General features: G+C 33.1%; 1 protein-coding gene across 1 annotated transcript; it reads left to right on the top strand.

Annotated features, from left to right (window-relative positions):
• Positions 1 to 579: 579 nt before the first annotated feature.
• Positions 580 to 1,368, top strand: LOC110101330 (60S ribosomal protein L12-like). The gene has a single exon (XM_020829190.2). It carries the CDS (start codon positions 665 to 667, stop codon positions 1,163 to 1,165), a length of 501 nt encoding a protein of 166 aa, XP_020684849.1. The 5' UTR covers positions 580 to 664; the 3' UTR covers positions 1,166 to 1,368.
• Positions 1,369 to 17,490: the final 16,122 nt, after the last annotated feature.

The following is a 17,490-nucleotide window of genomic DNA, read 5'->3' as shown; positions in this document are numbered from 1 at the left end:
GTGAAAAGGTTGGAGTAGTTCCAGTAGAGATAAGATTAGAGAGAGTCGCCTTTGATGGTTTGGTCACATAAAACGGCGGCCTTTTGATGACCCGGTTAGGAGAGTAGAGGTATTAGATTTGACTTATGTTAAGAAAGGTAGGGGTAGACCTAAAAAGACTTGGCTAGAAAATATTAGGAATGACCTTTCTTTATTATATTTAAACGAGAATTTGACTTTTAATAGGACACAATGGAGAAAAAGGATTCATGTAGCCGACCCCATGTAGTGGGATAAAGGCTTGATGTTGTTGTTGTTGTTGTTGAATATTTTTTATGCTGTGGACATCAATATTGAAATTTAGAGGATAAAATGCTAATATTTGTGTGCTAAGTATGTAAATGCCCCTAAGGTTAGTTTATATCATCGAAACTTCTTCAGTTCAAATGCTTTTTATGTGTCTGCCTAATGCTATTAGGCTTACTATTCCCATTTGGGCATGGGCAAATGATCCGGCTCAATAAGAGGCGTACCGGCTCAAAATCAATTTGGTCCGGATATGCAAACGGTTCGACTTTTAGGCATATTTATGCAAACCGAAACGCGAACCCTAATCTGAAATCCTTACCGCGTTTCTTTCCTCTCCGAACAAAACCCTAGCATCTGTGCAGGCTCCGCGACCACTATGCCGCCCAAGTTCGATCCTTCCCAGGTCGTCGAGGTATATGTCCGCGTCACGGGTGGCGAGGTTGGTGCCGCGAGTTCCCTCGCCCCCAAGATCGGTCCCCTTGGTCTTTCTCCTAAGAAAGTCGGAGAAGACATCGCTAAGGAGACTGCTAAGGATTGGAAGGGCCTCCGTGTCACTGTCAAGCTAACCGTCCAGAATCGTCAGGCTAAGGTCTCCGTGGTGCCATCTGCGGCAGCCCTAGTCATCAAGGCGCTCAAGGAACCGGAGCGCGATCGAAAGAAGACCAAGAACATCAAGCACAATGGAAACATCTCTCTCGATGATGTCATCGAGATTGCGAGGACCATGAAAACTAGATCCATGGCCAAGGATCTTTCAGGCTCTATCAAGGAGATCCTGGGGACGTGCGTTTCTGTCGGATGCACCGTTGATGGCAAGGATCCAAAGGATCTGCAGACTGAGATCTCAGAAGGAGATGTGGAGGTTCCCCTCGAGTGAGAATCTATCATTCGTTGTTATGCTTTTTTGTCCCCAGTAATAATTTACTTTTAATTAGTTTTTTTTCTTTCCAAGGCAAAGACGACTAAAATTATGGAATTGAATCCTAGTTGATTACAATTTTGAAGGTATTTTGATGATTTCTTTCTGTAGCACCAAAGTGAGACCTTTTTTTTATTGATCTTTGTCCTTATTTATTGTTTTGGGGTTTATCTTGTTTTTATTTACATACATACCACTATAATATTGTTATTTTACATATCTAATACCTCAAATATTAATATTAATGTTATACCACTCAAATCCTAAGTTTACCTCAAAACTACCACTCCGTCTCCGGCATAGCTCATGGTAGCTCACGACGTCAACGACATCACTGTCGTCTCCGGCCTTCGCGTCCATCGTTCATAGCTTCGAACTTTGCGACAAAACAACAATGATTGTTAATATAATCGCATAAGCAAGAAGGAATATGCGAAAGAGCAGATTTTTATTTTCAGAAATGCTTCTTCTTTCACAAAGTTAAAATCACTAATATATTGGCAGAGGAGATTCATTCCACTCCATCATGCACTCAAGCATTGTATCGATCATTTTCCCCTTGCAAATCACATCAAAAACCTTATCAAATTCTTCCCCCGGTGAAACAATCTTCTCACCACTTAGAAAACCAGCACCAACGTCCCTCACAAACCTGTAAAGAGTAGGGGTGTCAATTTCGGGTCACGGATCGGGTTCAGGTCAAACCCGAATGGACTAGGCATTATTCGGGTCAACTCGAACCCGATCCATTTTTGCAAACTAATTATTTTTTCGGACTCGAACTCGATCCGACCCGTGAACATGACAACACCGAGTTCTGACTGCAGCGAAGAAGGAGAGCTCCTGGCGTGACTTCCTTGAATAGTTCCGACTTCTAGTGTGACTTCCCGACAATGGACGGCCATGGGCCAATGATGCAGCTTGATGTGACGAGATAAGCTAGCTCACCATTTCGGATGGCAAGCGGATGTCAGGAAGTGACTACCCATTTTCATTTTGAGTCTTTTGAACCGCAACAACAGGGGAATTTTTTTTATTTGGGAAAAAAGGGCAGTGATGACGTAACCAAATTGGCAAGTTCAATAGAGAAGTACATTTTTAATTTTTTGTCTGACATGTGGATCATTTGATGTGACATTGTTACTATTAAATATTTTTAATTGTGGAATTGTGGACATGATCAAATTTAAAGCAGACAGAACTATTAAACTTTTTTAATTTTTTATATGACGTGACTGGATGGAGTAATATTCCGGGTCAAAATGGGTTGATTTTTGATTTTATGGTCAACCCGAACCCGATCCAATTTTATAAACGGGTCGATAACTCGAATCCGAACCCGACCCAGATAATAAACGGGTTGACCCGAACTCAAAATTTTCCAGGTCTGGCCAGGGTCGTGTTACAGGTCGGGTTAATTTTTGACACCCCTAGTATAGAGGATAAGACCTATAGTCCTTGATCCTATTCTCAATCGCCAACGAGCCATTCTCAAATGTAGTTCTTGCCGCTTCCACCTCCTTTGGTGGGATGCTGGTTTCAAAGAGGATGGTGGAGGCGAGGCTGGAGCCGACGGCGTTGCCATTGACGTCGTGAGCTATCCGGGAGATGGAGTGGTAGATTTAAGGTAAACTTAGGATTTGGGTGGTATAACTGTAATATTATTATTTGAGGTGCTAGATATGTAAAATAACAATAATATAGTGGTATGTATGTATGTATGTAAATCTCCCTTTTATTTATTGTGCATTGGATAATCTTTTCACTCTATTGGGGTATTCCACCCTTGTAGAATCAAATTGAGCTTGTTTTTTAAAGAAATGATTCAGTGCTTATCTGTTGTTTTGGGTATTATCTTTCTTTGAATTATTGTATCCTTGCTAATCTTTTCACTCTGTTGGGATGTTTTTCCTTTCTATGATCATTTCACTGTCATTTTACTGTCCATTTTTTACCAAATCATGACCTCTCTGTTGTATATCAATTGTTCCTCTAGTTCTCTGCGATTGAAAATGCTTAATTTCTCTATGATTTAAATGGCGCAGCATTTGTTTTATTAAATTACTCATTTCATATTTTCATTGATAAATTATGGTATTTAAGGTTTTGATTTAGTAGACCATAAATTGTTGGTAAGTTTTTGTTTCTCATTTATACATTGTTGGGAATTATATTTTTTAGATAGAAGTGAATGGTTTCTTTGATTGGGAACCTAAAATGAGAAGAAATAAGAACAGAGGAAAGAATGAGCAGACACATAGATGATTAAATTCAACTTTTGATATCACATAAGCACCCTTACTGTATTAAAAGATCAAAAGTTTGTGCCTATAGAGTAATAACCATTTGAATAGGCTAGTTACGTATACAATAGTTTTAAAATTTAATAGTAAACATAACAAATAATTATTTTTGTTAATTTTTAGCTTAAGCTAAATATAAAATGGATAAAAAATTGTTTAAATAAGCTAATTAGAGGTTGATTATATTTGTGTGTTTTCGTGTGTGTGTGTGTGTGTGTGATGGAAATATGTTTGTTAGTCTAAATAACTATTTAGTAATTAGTGAGTGAAGTGTTATTTTAAACTCATTAGAGCTTATCTAGGCTTAGTATGAAATTGAATTATTTTGGTATAAATTTATTAATTAATAGATTAGTTTTTAAGTGATGAATAAAATAAGGATTGTGATGTTAGCATAAGATTATAAATTGTTAACTAAAATTTGATTGGGATAAGAATCCAATGTTTATTAGTTTAATTAAATATGAGATAATCAACTAAGATATGTACTTGTTGCTTTATATAATTAATAGTTAATCTTTTGGTTTATGAGAATGGATATTTTTGTATCTTTTTTGCACTTGTTGCTTTATATAATCTTTGAACTCAAGTTCTATCTTATTGGTTGCTATCTACAACGTAAGATTTGCATATGAATGAGTTTAGTTTTCTTGTAAATTTAACCATTCATAAATGACATACAAATATGGGTTTACCTCGATCTGGATTAGAGAGCCTGCTAAATTACCTAGGCACTTAAAACTTTGAATCCGGTCTTATGAAAGATGGGTAAGATTTGTTAATTAGGTTTGGGAGAAATTAGGGCCGACATCTAAATAAGGTCCTCATTGACCCATTTACTATGTATGATGATTATTCTCGATGTTGTTAAAAATTTATTAACTTTTAGTTATTTTCTAATGTAATGCATGCTACTCGACCTTGTATGTAAAAATTATATGATAAACTTTGAAAGTTAGGCTTAGAAAATATATTTTTTCCTAAAGATGCACAACACTTCTTAGACATCCTAATGGGTCAGGTGGTTTGCCATGACCCACAGGCAAGATAGTGTGTGTTGTCATCAGCCCTACCATTCTTCTTCTTAACCTAACATACAGAAATATTTTAAATGAAAATCATGCCCTTCAAACCAATCCAATATAATTTGTTGAATTTAAAAGGGTTGGAGGGCTGAATTTAGCTAGAGAAAATTGGATTAAAATAAGTCAAATTGACCATGTGACATTGGGTTTAAATTTTATTGAATCAATTTGAGCCGATCGAAGTTGATTTGATTAAATTAAGTAGGAATGAGTGAAATTGAGTCAATCAGAGTAGCATAAATTAAATTGCCATTGAGTCAAGTCGAATGGCCTTGACGAGGCTTAATTGAATTTACTTGATTATTAGTTTCATTAATTTAAGCTCGATTGAATATGTTTAATTAATAATTAAATTATTTTTGGTAATTTCGGGCTTGAGTCAAGTCGAATTGACCCGACGAAGCTCAAATGGATTTATTTGATTATTAATTAAATTAATTTTTAGTTTGATTAGAATCTTTTTAATGATTGATGATGACGTCGAAATTAAATCAGACTCGAATCGAGTCGAACCAGACTTGATGTCATCATATTTAATTTGTGTGATCAAGTCGACTTTGATTAAATCAAAAGCGGTTCAATTTTGAATTTGTCGGCTATCAACAAAATGATTTTGGTTTGCCAAATTTGAGGTCAACACCAGCATAAAACTTTTTAAATAATCATGACATAAATCCTTTAATATATTGTGAATGCTAGAACGTTTCTTGGAAGCGACGTGTTGTATGATCTGAATACAACAAGAAGTGTGCAAGGGCCACTACATCACCTAGGTATAATGTTAAATTGGCAATATTTCCTACATGGACGAATGTGGGCAAAGAAGCTAGTCTGTGAAACTATAATTAGAATATTAACTTGGACTATAGGTTCTCTTACAGGAAAATTAATGGAATTAATTTGAAGATAAATATTTTATGCATTTAGAAAACTAAATGGTTGGGGAGAAGGCTTAGGAGATTAATAGTTTATGATTTTAACTATGATATTCTGGTATGAGTTATATTAGAAATGTTGTATGTGTGATTATAGATAAGAGTTTGAAAGTTAATGTTGTAAAAATTAATAAAATTGAAGATATAATTATAGATTTAAAGATGATTGTTGATGCTAAGATTATTAATATTATAAATGATTATGCTCTTCAAGTAGGTTTAGATTTGTGTTCAAAATTTAAATTTTGGAATGACTTAGATGAATTAATACAAAAAATACCTCTTGAAGAAAGTTTTTATTAGAGGGGATCTAAATGGACATGTTGGTAGAGAGGTACTTGATTTTAAAAGTATTGATAGTGGCTATGGGTTTGGAGCGACTTTTGAAGGTGGTACGACTATATTAGATTTTACTATAGTTTAAGATTTTGTAATTGCTAACATCTTATTTAAGAAAAAAATATAGCATCTCATCAATTATAAGAATGGATATTATAAAGTTTAGATTGATTATTTTATTATAAGAAAAATAGATCGTTTACATAGGAAAGATTATAAAGTTATTTCGAGTGAAGTTTATGTACTCAACATCGCTTATTAAATTTGAATTTTAAGATGAAGGAGAAAAATATAAAATAAAACGTTGTTCTAGGATTAGATGAGGAAATTTAAAGAGCACTCTCAAAAATATTTTTGAGATTAAGATTTTGTTTGTGCATGAGAAAGCTAATGTTATGTGGGAAAAAGTAGTTAGTGATATTAAGAATGTTGAAAAGAATGTGTTTTGGAGAAAATCTTGTAATAGTAAAAATAGTTGATGACGAAATCAAAATGTGCAAAGAAAGATAAAAAATAAAAAATTTTGTTATAAAAATTGGTTTAGATGTAAAAATCTTGAAAATTAGAAAAATTATAAAGAGGTTTGTGAGTCTAAAAAATTAATATGTGATGCAAAAATTTATATATATATATATATATATATATATATTAGCCAAACAAAGAGGTAGGGGTGGTAAGGATTTAATTCAAGTGAAGTGCAGTAAGGATGAAGATAAAAAATTGCTTTTATTAGAAGAGGATATTCAATATTGGTGGATGAGATATTTTACTAAGCTTTTCAATGAAGATTGTGAGAATACAATTGATTTTAGTGACCTTAGCACCCTAAATAAAATAGCGATTTTTGTTTTTATCGGTGTATTAGTAAAACCGAAATTAGAAAGACTTTGAAGAAAATGAAGTGTTGAAAAGCTGTTGGACTCGGTTATATTTCGATAGAGATGTGAAAATGTTTAGGAGATGAATGAATTTCTTTGCTTACTAAATTTTTTAATATTATTTTGAAGACAATGATGCCAAATGAGTGGAGAATGAGTGTTTGATTTCTTTTTTTTTTAAATAAAGTTGATGCACAAGATTGCGCGAATTATAGAGAAATTAAGTTAATATGTCATACTTTAAAACTATGAGAGAGAGTTATGGAGCATATGTTACGACGTGATATTAATATTTCTCAAAATCAATTTGGATTCATTACAGATTGGTCTATTATGGAAGTTATACATTTATTGAGGTTTGATGGGGAAGTATGGATAAAATAAGGAGGATCTACATATGATTTTTATTGATTTAGAGAAAACATATGATAAAGTTCCAAGAGAAGTGCTATGGAGAGTTCTATAAAAGAAAGAGGTTGATAATGATTATATTCAAGTCATTACGAATATGTATATAAGAGTTGTTACTTGTGTTCAAACACAAGGTGGTTTGACCAAATATTTTTCTATTTCAGATGGATTACATCAAGGTCAACCTTAAGCACATATCATTTTGCTTTAGTCACAGATCTTCTTACTAAACATTTGCAAGAGGTTGTATCATGGTGTATATTTTTTGCTAATGATATTCTTTTTGTTGATAAGACTAGATAAAGAGTTGAAGGTAAACTTGAATTATGGAGGTTAACCTTAGAGTCTAAAGGTTTTTGTTTGAGTAGATCTAAAACCGAATATATGAAGTATAATTTTAGTAGTAATAGATTTAGTGGGGGATTGTGACTTTGGGATATTGTTCAGAGTGATTGTGAAATAGATGAGAATGTTATTATTATAATTCAAGTTGGATGATTGAAGTGGAGGAATGTATCAAGCTTGTTGTGTGATAGAAAAGTCCCACTCAAACTTAAGTTAAAGTGGAGGAATGTATCAGGCTTGTTGTGTGATAGAAAAGTTATCTTCAAACTTAAGGGAAAATTCTATAAGATGTTGGTTAGACCTACAATGCTTTATAGCGTAGAATGTTGGCCATTAAAAGAGAAGCATAATATTAAGTTAAGTCTTGTAGAGATGAGGATGCTCAGGTAGATGAGTGGCTTTACTCTTAGAGATAAGATACAAAACGACATATACGTGAAAAGGTTGGAGTAGCTCTTGTGGAAGATAAGATTAGAGTCGCCTTAGATGGTTGATCACATAAAACGGTGGCCTTTTGATGATTCGGTTAGGAGAGTAGATGTATTAGATTTGGCTTATAGACCTAAAAAGATTTGATTAGAAAATATTAGAAATGACATTCTTTTATTAGATTTAAATGAGAATTTGACTCTTAACATGACACAATGAGGAGAAAAATGATTCATGTAGCCGACCTCACATCGTGGGATAATGCCTTTATGTTGTTGTTATTGTTGTAATATTTTATAGAAACATTTTCTATTTGACTTTTGAGATTTTTTCATATCTTCTTAAAGTTATCATTGAGATCTTTATCTTATAATTGTGAGTTGAAAATCTATTTTATCCCCCACAAATAATTCATCTTTCAAATGTCATATCATTAATACCTAATGAATGTTCATCATCATCTAATTTTTTTTCCTTAAATGGATATCTTTTAATATCTTATTATTTATCATATATTATGTAAACCAACAAGCTCATCCTTATAGTTGTAGTCAATTGATACTTTTTGTGGTATAAATTGGCTATAAGTATCTCAATTTTTGCTCACATCTTGATGACGAGTATGTTAAACTTTTGATTGTTAATCTTAGTAAATTCAGGAGTGCCTTCTCTAAAGTGAATGCAACACATAAGTAATTTAAAAAACAACATGAGCGAATTCAAATGATATACAAATTTAACAAACTCAACTAATAAATATCAAAAGCTAGTGTCAATAGAATCTTAGATTTTATTTATCAGAGGGATGTTTAGCTAGGATCTTATAATCCAAATAATCCTTCATCTTTTTTAAAATCTACAACTTGGATATCAACTTTCCCTATCTCTGTTGAGTTAACAATGATTCTATTCATGTAATGGTACAAATCAAATTTATTATCTGGGTTGACAGATTTGTTCTCGTCATATTGTTTATATAATATATATTAGGGAGCAAATATTGATGTCATTGAAGCTCTCATTTCTTATTTATAGTTTCCTAAATTTTATTATTGCTACCCTCATCTCCTCCTAGGCTTTTTGCTAATAACTCCTTTATCTCAGTCATAACATTATAAATGAAATCCATCACTGGATTTATCTCTGCATCAAATTTTTGTCAAGACTTAAATTAATGACTTTGTAGTTGTGAATCATAACCCTTAATTAGCCAAAAAAAAGCCACTTGAACGTTGATTCGTTCAATAAAAAATGGCACACGTCTTATAAAAATAGGTGTGCACTTCATTGTTTAAATCTGAAGTAGGGGTGTCAATATTTTACTGGACCCATACCCGACTCGAAAAATTCTTGGTTCAGGTTAACTCGTTTTCCATACGGGTCAGGTTCGGGTTGACTTGAAATCCTGAAGTTGACCCGATTCTCGCACTCGGACCGCTCGCTTTGCTCTCTGCACTCGGATTGTTCGCAACACTCCACGCTCGCAAACGCCCGTGCACTCCCGCACAGGTGATTGCTCGGGCGGCACTCACCTCCGATGCCCCCGTTCGTACCGCGCATGCCGCACTAGCCTCCTGCACTGCGCTCGTCCCTGAGCTCATGTCTTCACCTAGACCGTGCTCGCACCACTCGCTCCAACTCGCACCGTGCGTGCCCACATAGGACGAGCTCGCTCTCATGCGTCCGCCCCCTTCGCGCTTGCGTTTGGCTCTAACTGTATATGTATTACGAGTTAGTGGGTTGGGTTGGGTCTGGTTAGAAAGTCTGACACATTTATAAAATTAGGTAGGGTTTGAGTTAGCTGTATTGGACCCAGGTCAATTCCAAGTTCGACCCAAACCCGACTTGAATACTCATTTTGACACCCCTAACATCAAGGTGTGCTTCATTGTGTGCCTGAGATGATTGTGGCATATTCCTCTCTCTGACACACACATAGTGTAAGTCTTACAACTAAGGCACACATTAAATTGCACACATTGATTAAGTTTTAATTGATAGCTTAAATATAAACTATTTAACCCCATTAGCTTAAGTTAATATTTAAGCATTAGTTACTCAACAAATAGTCTAATTGAAATTTAATTAATTACTAATTTAAGAAAACATCCAAAAAGTTGATCAAATTAAACTATTAATTAACTAATTTATGTATAATTAAACGTTAGTTAGCCTAATGAAGTCCTAATTAAATTGGCTTTAAATAACATTCTAATCATTAAATATATTGCTTGAACTAATTAATTTTAACTGAAACTAATTATCATAATTAAATTATAATTACTTTATGATTAGCTAAAGACACCGTCTAATGTACTTGAATGTACCAAGAACCTCTAGCTTGTGTATTATGCTCTCTGGTCTTGGGTAAAGTATCACAAGTTCCATGATCCTTCAAACTGCTTATGTTGCAGGTAGTATAACCGTAGTATGATTACTTACTCTTGGCGTGTAGTTCAGGAGTCTGTAACTGATATTTTTCCCATCTTATCTTAAATAAGATATTTATGATAGATTTTGATCCGTAATGATATTAAATAATTATTACTTGGTAAATTTAGTGTGTGAACAGTCTTGCCTAATTCCCTTTTATAATATCTACTTTGAACTCGCCTTAATCAAATCTTAATTGACCTCTGGCTATCTTAATTTAGTTTCGTAATCTCACCAGACGATGGATGATTTGATAATTAAGAAATAAAGATGTACATAAATTGCATTTGCCAACAGAGTTGTAAGATTTAACTGGTTAAGCTATTTTGATATTTAGCTTGTTTTTGGTTTAAGAGTCAGCATAGTCAGCTTTTGTGCTTCGAAATTGTTTTTTACTGAATCTGATAATGGAGTTTTAGATTCAATTGGGGATTTGTGAATGCGTCTGATCTTATGAGAAGCTTGTTCTACATTTATTTTTGTAGCAGTTGGAGAGAATTTTCGATTGTGCTGCATCATCCAGCCTTTCATTGATATACGGCTTTTAGATTGTTGCTTTATTACTTCATAACACCAAATGTAGGTCAAGCTTGCCTTCCCCTAAGCTTTTACTTTTTGTTGCATGCTTATTTTGATGGTGCATGATTCAGCCTGCTGGTAGAGTTTTTTTTTTTGGATCAGTGAGCTATAATATTAAGTGTTTCTGAGATGAGGATGCTCAGGTGGACAAGTGGCTTTACTCTTAGAGATAGGATACGAAACGAGCATATACATGAAAAGATTGGAGTAGCTCCAGTGGAAGATAAGATTAGAGAGAGTCGCCTTAGATGATTTGGTCATATAAAACGAAGGCCTTTTGATGACGCTGTTAGGAGAGTAGATGTATTAGATTTGACTTATGTTAAGAAAGGTAGATATAGGCCTAAAAAGATTTGATTATAAATATTAGAAATGACCTTACTGTATTAGATTTAAATGAGAATTTGACTATTAAGATAACACAATGGAGAAAAAAGGATTCATGTAGCTGACCCCACGTAGTGGGGGGATAAATGTTTGATATTATTGTTGTTGTTAGACTAGGGAGCTACAAAGCTCAAGTATATGATTTGAATCTATAACCTTGATAACACAATTATCTCCTTTAATTAACTTGCCATCATTCCTTTCACAAATTTTTATTTAATACATCATTTAAAAGCTACGGGGTGGCAGTAAAGTCATGGGGGTGTCAATTCGGATTAGTATATGAGGTTTAGGGTTGAATTGACCTGAATGTGCTTGATATAAACCTGATTTGTTTACCATATATATTAAAATGTTTGACTTGAAATGACTTGACGTTAACTTGCTTAACTCAAATCTGACCCATTTGATCGATTTATCATATGGATCATAGAATTTTTTATATTAACACAATTTGTTTAACCTAAATCAAACTCATTTGAGTCAAATGTGATTTGTTGAACCTGAACCCGGATGATTTTGGGTCAACTTTGATTTTTTTGGCCAACTCAAGCCTGACCCACCCGGAAGTTAATAGGCTATTTAAGATGGTGGTGATCCAAGAAGGGAGATTCTGCATGAAGCCTATTATTTTATATATATGATTCATTTAAGCAATAATAAAATGTATTATGATTTGAAATTGATATTCTTATGGTCTGGACTAAAGCAGGAGAGATGGCTGAATTTGTCTCCAAGTGTGAGACTTGTCAAATGATCACGACTGAGTATTCGAGGCTGCGGATTATTGCAGCACTTGTCTATTCTTGAATAGAAATGGGAAGATTTCTATTTTGATTTTTAGCTCAGGACTGGTAGAAAAAGTATTATGACCCAAAGAACAATGATATTGAATTTCAAGTAAGAGATTTAATATTTTTAAAGGTCAATTCAGGAAAAGAAGTGAACATGCTTAGTAAAAGCAACAAATTGAAGATTTCAATTTTATTTTTTTTACGAGTAGTTATGAAGTAAAATACATTTTTAATGAGTGTTACTAATCTTTCATCATGTAATTTATGGTATATTGTAGAATATTTTATTCTAGTAATTTTAATGGTAAAAAATCAATATTTCATTGATTGATTTTGTAAGTGAAAGACAAGTTATAAGGGGAATCAAAAGAAAGTTCTGAAGATAAGTACACTCTAAGGTCAATAAAATAAGTTTAAATGCAAAAGAATATTTTGATGATAAGTATACTATGATGTTTCTTTATAAGTATCATATGATACACAACTCTCCTTGGCCTATTGGTTGAGAGCTTAGGCTTCCAACTAAAAGGTCCAAGGTTCGAGTCTATGTGTATGCGTTGTGTGTGTGAGTTTGCCTTTATTGGCCTAAATGTCAAAAAAAAAAAAAAGTACCATATGATAGTTCAGTGAAAATATAAATGATGTTATGTCAGTAAGTATACTCTGACACCCATTTAAAAGTGCATATTATCCAAATACATGCTAGTTTTTTTTTTTTAAGGAAATTTTGCGGCGTTGCCCATATCATTGATCAAAGTGAATTATAAGTAAAAGTATAACAGAATACAGGGAAAATATAATCCTAAATCTCAAACAACAAAAAGAGATTTAGAATTCTTAATAAGGCAAAAAGAAAAACGAGGGTCTTAACAAGAGCGTAGCCTGTGGTTGCCAAAAAGACTGTCCTAGAGGCTGCTGTGAAACAGTATTCATCATCGTCCTTTCAAAAAAAAAAAAAATTAAAAAATACATGCTAGTTCCATAAGTACTTTCTAACTTTCTATGTTCATGTTTTCTAAAGAATAAAAAGTCATTCTTTATTTCATTGAATTTAATATTTAAAAATTTTAATTATATATTACAAATATGGGCATTGACATCTGTAATAGGAATTAGGATAACCTATTGAGCCTATTATGAAGCTCACTTACTGTTTATGAAATTTCAAGAAAAATGAAAGGGTAAGACAGCTGAGTAAATAACTTCATAAGGGCATGATCGTCAGAATCATTATATTAAGATATTTTGTAATCCAATTATTATCTTTTTAATGTATAAAATAAACTTGGATTGGATTGATTGTATGCAACTCTTCTGAAAATAAAATTTGGATGTCCTTTTTTATTACTTAATTACTTTTGTACATCATCCATTGTGATAGAGATAATTAGGTGTAAGATTTATTTTTTTATAAGATATTGGAAAATAATATTATCTTTTTGATGTTGTAATTGAGTTCACCTCCTAATCTTGACTTGCATTTTTCTAAATTGATGCTCAGTTGTTGACAAAGAGACTGCCTTACCACAAATGTGCGAAAAGGTCTAACCTCAGTAAATACAATTTTGTACAAAGATTTTATCATCTTAATTTTGTACAAAGATTCAGTAAATACAAAAAAAAAAAAATAATAAAGGAAGAGTTGGAAGAGAAAACAAGATTTTTATGCGGAAAGGGGAAAAAAAAATACAAGGTCTAACCTAATTGAAATGATTCAACTAGTGAATGTTTTCAATTATAAATGATGGTCCTTCCTATGCTTAGGGAATACTTTAATATAATATATTGGACATAAAATTGTAGCTCTTTCCTATGCTTAGGGAATACTTTAATATAATACATTAGACATAAAATTATAGCTAAGAAATTTTATTGTAGATGTTGGACCAGCCTCCAGGTATTGTTGTAAATCTTGGTGTGGACATCAAGAGTAAGAATTAGTGTGGATAGAATATATTAATCTTAATGGTGATTCGTGTGCTGATGTTATTGGCAACAGTATGTGACTTGGTGGTTATCAATGTTGGTGTTAATGATATAGATTAGCCTTGTAGATGATTTTGTAGTAAATTCATGTTGGTTATGATATTGTAGTCCGACAATGGTGGTTGAGAGACTGTAGTGGGGTGATAGTGGCCGAGAGACAATATTTGATAGGGGTCAAAAAATCAAAATTGCATGACAACGGTAAAAAAATCGTAGTTAGGTGACAGTGGTTTGGGGATAGTAATTGAGCAATGATGGTCTGAAGAGCATAGTTTGGTTATGATGGTCAATATACTAGAGTTAGGTGATGGTGGTTGAGAGATCCTAGCCAGGTGAAGGTGGTTGGTGTGTTATCATAAAACAACGATAGTCAATAAACTATAATCAAGTATGATGGTCAGGAGACTATAGTTGGATGATGACTGTTTAAAAATCATGAATATGATATGATGTTTTGATGACAATGGTTGCGTGATGATAGTCCGGTACTGGTAATGGGAAGGATACAGGTCAATTGTGGTTTGATGAAGGTGGCAGATAGATAATAATGGTTGGGCGGTGATGGTTTGACGATGATGGTTGGGTGGTGGAGTCTAGGCGATGATAATTAGCGGTTGACAGTCTAATGACGGTGGTTAGACATTGATGATCTGATGGTGGTAGTTGGGTGATGACTATTCAACGATGATGTTTGGGTAATGGTGGTCCAATGGTATTCATGGCTTGATAGTAATGGTTGGAAAATGATGATGGTCAAGCAGAGCCCTAGAAAATCCCTATGCTACCCCTAATGTGTACAATGGGGGCTTGTTTATAAATTTTTAGAGTGGCATTCTGTTGTTAAGATAGCCAAATACCAAAATACTGCATTAGAAGTCTCGGAGTGATCATCTTAATCGTAAACTATTCCTTCAAAATTGAAGTATTTTAATGATGTTGGAATTAAGCAATTTTTGTCTCATTAGATTTGTATCGTCTAGATGCTTATTTAAATATATACATGCAAGATTTGGAGATGATTTGTTCTTCCCATTAATGTCCTGAAGATTTCATTCATACTTATGTTACTTGCGTTCATGTGAACTTGATTAGAATCACTTTTTTTGTTGATGGATTTGTCTTATAATTAAGACGTTAAGTTTGACTAAGCATTTGCTAAAATTAGAGTTAACAATCTTAAAGTAAAATTTGAAATGTATTTTTCTATTCCAATACACATCGAGATTTGTGCTTGATCAACCGGGTTTTTTTCGATGATGTTTTATTAGATATATATATTGCTCAAGTGTGGTGAGTTCCATTTAGATGTGCATATATCTCCAATTATGAGACTCATGTTCAAAGCACATAACTTTCATAAAATTATGACTTCTTATTTTTGATGTAAAAAAAAAAAGTTTTCATTTAGCTACTAGCTTCCTCATAGAATAGATTCTCACTTTTGCAACATAGGCACTTGTATGGCAAAGTAGTAAATGTTTGTCTATATTGATTACTCAAATTAGGTGGCTTATATCTTTACCTTTATGAGGTATGTTTAGCAGAATTTGTTATTAAATTAATTTGCAAATCATGTAATTTGCACTTTCATTTGACAAAGCTTCAAATTATATATAGTATTTAAACAATAATCAGTAGAGTTTTGAATATTGGATTTTCTTATATCCAAGGTAGGTTTCGATTGTGATAACTTTGTTATTGTTTTTTTGAAGTAAATTTTAGCATAAAAATTTTCTTAACTAAAAATTATTGTACTAAAATATTGCTTGAGAAAGTAGTAAGAAAGTTGTCAGAAATGAAGTTTTAGCTAGCTAAATTTTGTAAATTTATCCTTAAATATTAGATTAGGAAAATCAAAACTCGGGCTAGCTCGGGCTCCAGTTGATAAAAAAACTCGGAGCTCAGGTTTCCAATGAGTGTATTGAGTTTAAATTCTTACATATAGCTGGTTTGTGTATATGAATTGTCATTAAATTCAATCAAAATTTAAAAAAAAAGAGCACGAATTAGTTTTAATTTAATTTCTTTATAGTTCTTTTCTCTTTATTATTATTATCTATCTTTATGAGGTTGTAATTGAGTTTACCCCCTAATCTTGACTTGCTTTTTTCCCAAATAGATGCTCAGTTGTAGACAAAGAGATTGCCTTACCACAAATATGCTTGGGACATTAACATGAACAACATTTTGAGGTTGTATCAAGGTGTTGAATTGCTTCTCATAAACAATGCTTGATTATTACGGTTAAAAATTTGTGGTTGGAGATAAATGAAAGATTTTATCATCTCAATTTTGAGCAAAGATTCAGTACATGCAAAAAATAAAAGAAGAGTTGGAAGAGAAAACAATGGGTTTGCATAAAAAAAACCTTAAAAAGGGAGAAAAATCACAAGGTCTAACCTAATTGAAATGTTTCAACTAGTAAATGTTGTCAATTATAAATGATCGACTTTCCTATGCTTAGGGAAGACTTTAATGTAATACATTTGACATAAAACTGTAGCTAATGAATTTTATGGTAGATGTTGGGCGAGCCTCGAGGCATTGTTGTTATCTTCAAGAGATCATTTATGGTTTGTTAGATTACTCTCCTTTGATGCGAGTAGATTCGAGAGTTAGAGTTAGTGTTAATAACATTCATTAATCTTAATGGTGATTCGTGTGATGATGTTATTGACAATAATGTGACAAAGTTTGTGGTCATCAATGTTGGTGTTAATAATATGCATTAACCTTTTAGAGGATATCATAGTAAAATCATGTTGGTTATGATATTGTAGTTTGGCAATGCTGGTTGGGAGATTATAGTGGGGTGATAGTGGTCGAGAGACTATTTTAATAGTGATCAAGAAATCAAAATTGCATGATGAAGATCAAAAAATCGTAGTTAGGTGATAGTAGTTTGAGGACGATAATTAAGCAATTGTGGTCTCAAGAACATATTCTTTTTATGGTGGTCAATATATTAGAGTTAGGTGATGATGGTTGAGAGACCCTAGTCGGGTGATGGTGGTCGGTGGGTTGTCATTAAACAATGATAGTCAAGAAACTATAATTAAGTATAATGGTCAGGAGATTGTAGTTGGGTGATGATTGTTAAAAATCATAAACATGATATGAAGTTTTGATGGCAATGGTTGGATGATGATGGTTTGACAGTGGTAATGGGAAGGATATGGGTCGATTGTTGTTTGATGATGGTGGTGGCTAGATAATAATGGTTGGGCGGTAATGGTTTGACGATGATGATTGGGTGTTGGAGTCTAGGCGATGATAATCATCAGTTGGTAGTCTGATGACAATCGTCAGACAATGATGGTATGATAGTGGTAGTTGGTTGATAACCATTCAACAATGATGTTTAGGTAATAGTGGTCCA

The sequence above is a fragment of the Dendrobium catenatum genome, unplaced genomic scaffold (genome assembly GCF_001605985.2).
Source record: "Dendrobium catenatum unplaced genomic scaffold, ASM160598v2 fragScaff_scaffold_853, whole genome shotgun sequence".
NCBI classification, from domain to species: Eukaryota; Viridiplantae; Streptophyta; class Magnoliopsida; order Asparagales; family Orchidaceae; genus Dendrobium; species Dendrobium catenatum.
This window is presented reverse-complemented; position numbering and strand designations above follow the sequence as displayed.